Genomic DNA, 1,739 nt, shown 5'->3' on the forward strand with positions numbered 1-1,739 from the left:
GTGGCCCTGGGCAGTGCAGACAGCCTCTCTTTGGGTGTCTTGAGTCTTCCCAATTGACTCTACATGTCTAGAGGGCTAGATTTGTGTGTGTGCCTGTGTGTGTGTCTGTGCGTGTGTGTTGTCTGAGCCAGCTGTTTACTTCATCTTGAGTGATCTTTTCTGGACTCTTCCAGCATGTGAGATGAGTCCTCTGCCCACACTGACGTGTTCTGCACCAGAAATGCTTGGGCCTCTCATCCTGTCACACAAAAGATGCCTTCACTGAGGAATGTGCCTGGCATAAAGCAGGACATGAAGAGACAGCAGTGCAGGAAGCCAGAACACAGCCCACAGCATTTGCTGGGATGTTTTGCATTCAAGATGAGCTTGTCAGAAAATAATCACCTCTACAAGGGATGCCTCTGGCAGCCTGGGGCAGTAAAGGTCCATGATAAAAGCCAGCCCAACTCCTCACTTCCTCAGCCACTTCTCTTGCCTCCTTCTCCTTGGGAACCAGGTGAGTCGGAAGCTCCTTCTCCTTCTCTGATTTCTCTAAAAGGAAGTCTCATCTCAGTGGGCTTCTCAGGTGACACCAGCTTTGTTCTGGGCCAGATGTTGGGGCTGCTTGTCACGAGAGAGGGAAGTGGGGAGAAGGTTAGGCATGGAGGGAAGCTGGGACTGTACTGAGGTGGCTTCTGGACTCAGGGGCTAAACAGTGGCTGCATAGGAGCTCTGTGGCTTTTATGGGCCCTGGCAGGACGAGGCCAAGAAGCTCTCATACATCTCTGCCGAGCCTCCACCTCCTGGCCCTGCATGTTCTCTGGCTCCCTCATGGTGTGGTGACAGGCTGCTCCTCACACATCCCCATGTTTTATTTCCTCCCTACCCTCTCTCCCAGGTGAACCTCTGCCCCAAGACATGTCCTGCTACGACCAGTGCCAGCCCTGCCAGCCCTGCCAGCCCTGTGGCCCAACCCCGCTGGCCAACAGCTACAATGAGCCCTGTGTCAGGCAGTGCCAGAACTCCACCGTCGTCATCCAGCCCTCCCCCGTGGTGGTGACCCTGCCCGGCCCCATCCTCAGCTCCTTCCCACAGAACACCGTTGTGGGCTCCTCCACCTCCGCTGCTGTTGGCAGCATCCTCAGCTGTGATGGAGTGCCCATCACCTCTGGGTGCTGTGACCTCTCCTGTATCACCAGCCGCTACTGTGGCCGGAGATGCCTGCCCTGCTAAAGATACTGGCAATGGCCTCGGACAAGGACCCCCAGGAACTCAGAACATGATGCTGGGCAGAGGATCAAGCTTTGTGGCATTGTTTTAAGGGCAGCTGACCATCTCTGGCTTGCTCGGCAAGGGTAGACTGGAAGGGGCCAGCCTGGGCTCTCTGAAAACACAGCCAATGCCTACCTTTCCTCTCTTCCCCTCACCCTTTTCCTCTCTTGTCTTTGGTGTCTTGTGCTCCCCTCAAAGCCTGCTGTGAGGACCCCAGAAACCAGCATGGAGTAATCTCCTCGCCTGCCTCCCTTTGCCAGGCAGGTCGACAGGTTGGTCCTGGGGGAACTCTGTCAACAGGAAAAGGGAAACAGATTCTTGGCTGCTCCTGCTCCTCCCCGCACTGGGGGCCTCCACTTGCAGTGACCTCATTTCCCTCTTTAAACTCGGTAATAAATTGATGCAACCTTGTCTGTATCCCACAGGTGGTCATTCCATCTGCCTACTGACTGTTGAGAAAGACATTGCTTTGGGGGGTAATTAGGTGG

General features: G+C 55.2%; 1 protein-coding gene across 1 annotated transcript; it reads left to right on the top strand.

Annotated features, from left to right (window-relative positions):
* Nucleotides 1-351: 351 nt before the first annotated feature.
* LOC129195366 (feather keratin Cos1-1/Cos1-3/Cos2-1-like) lies at nucleotides 352-1,212 on the top strand. Its single transcript, XM_054801312.1, has 2 exons — nucleotides 352-500; nucleotides 878-1,212. Exons 1-2 carry the CDS (start codon nucleotides 428-430, stop codon nucleotides 1,210-1,212), a joined length of 408 nt encoding a protein of 135 aa, XP_054657287.1. The 5' UTR covers nucleotides 352-427.
* Nucleotides 1,213-1,739: the final 527 nt, after the last annotated feature.

This window comes from Grus americana, chromosome 22 (assembly GCF_028858705.1).
Source record: "Grus americana isolate bGruAme1 chromosome 22, bGruAme1.mat, whole genome shotgun sequence".
Taxonomy (NCBI): Eukaryota; Metazoa; Chordata; class Aves; order Gruiformes; family Gruidae; genus Grus; species Grus americana.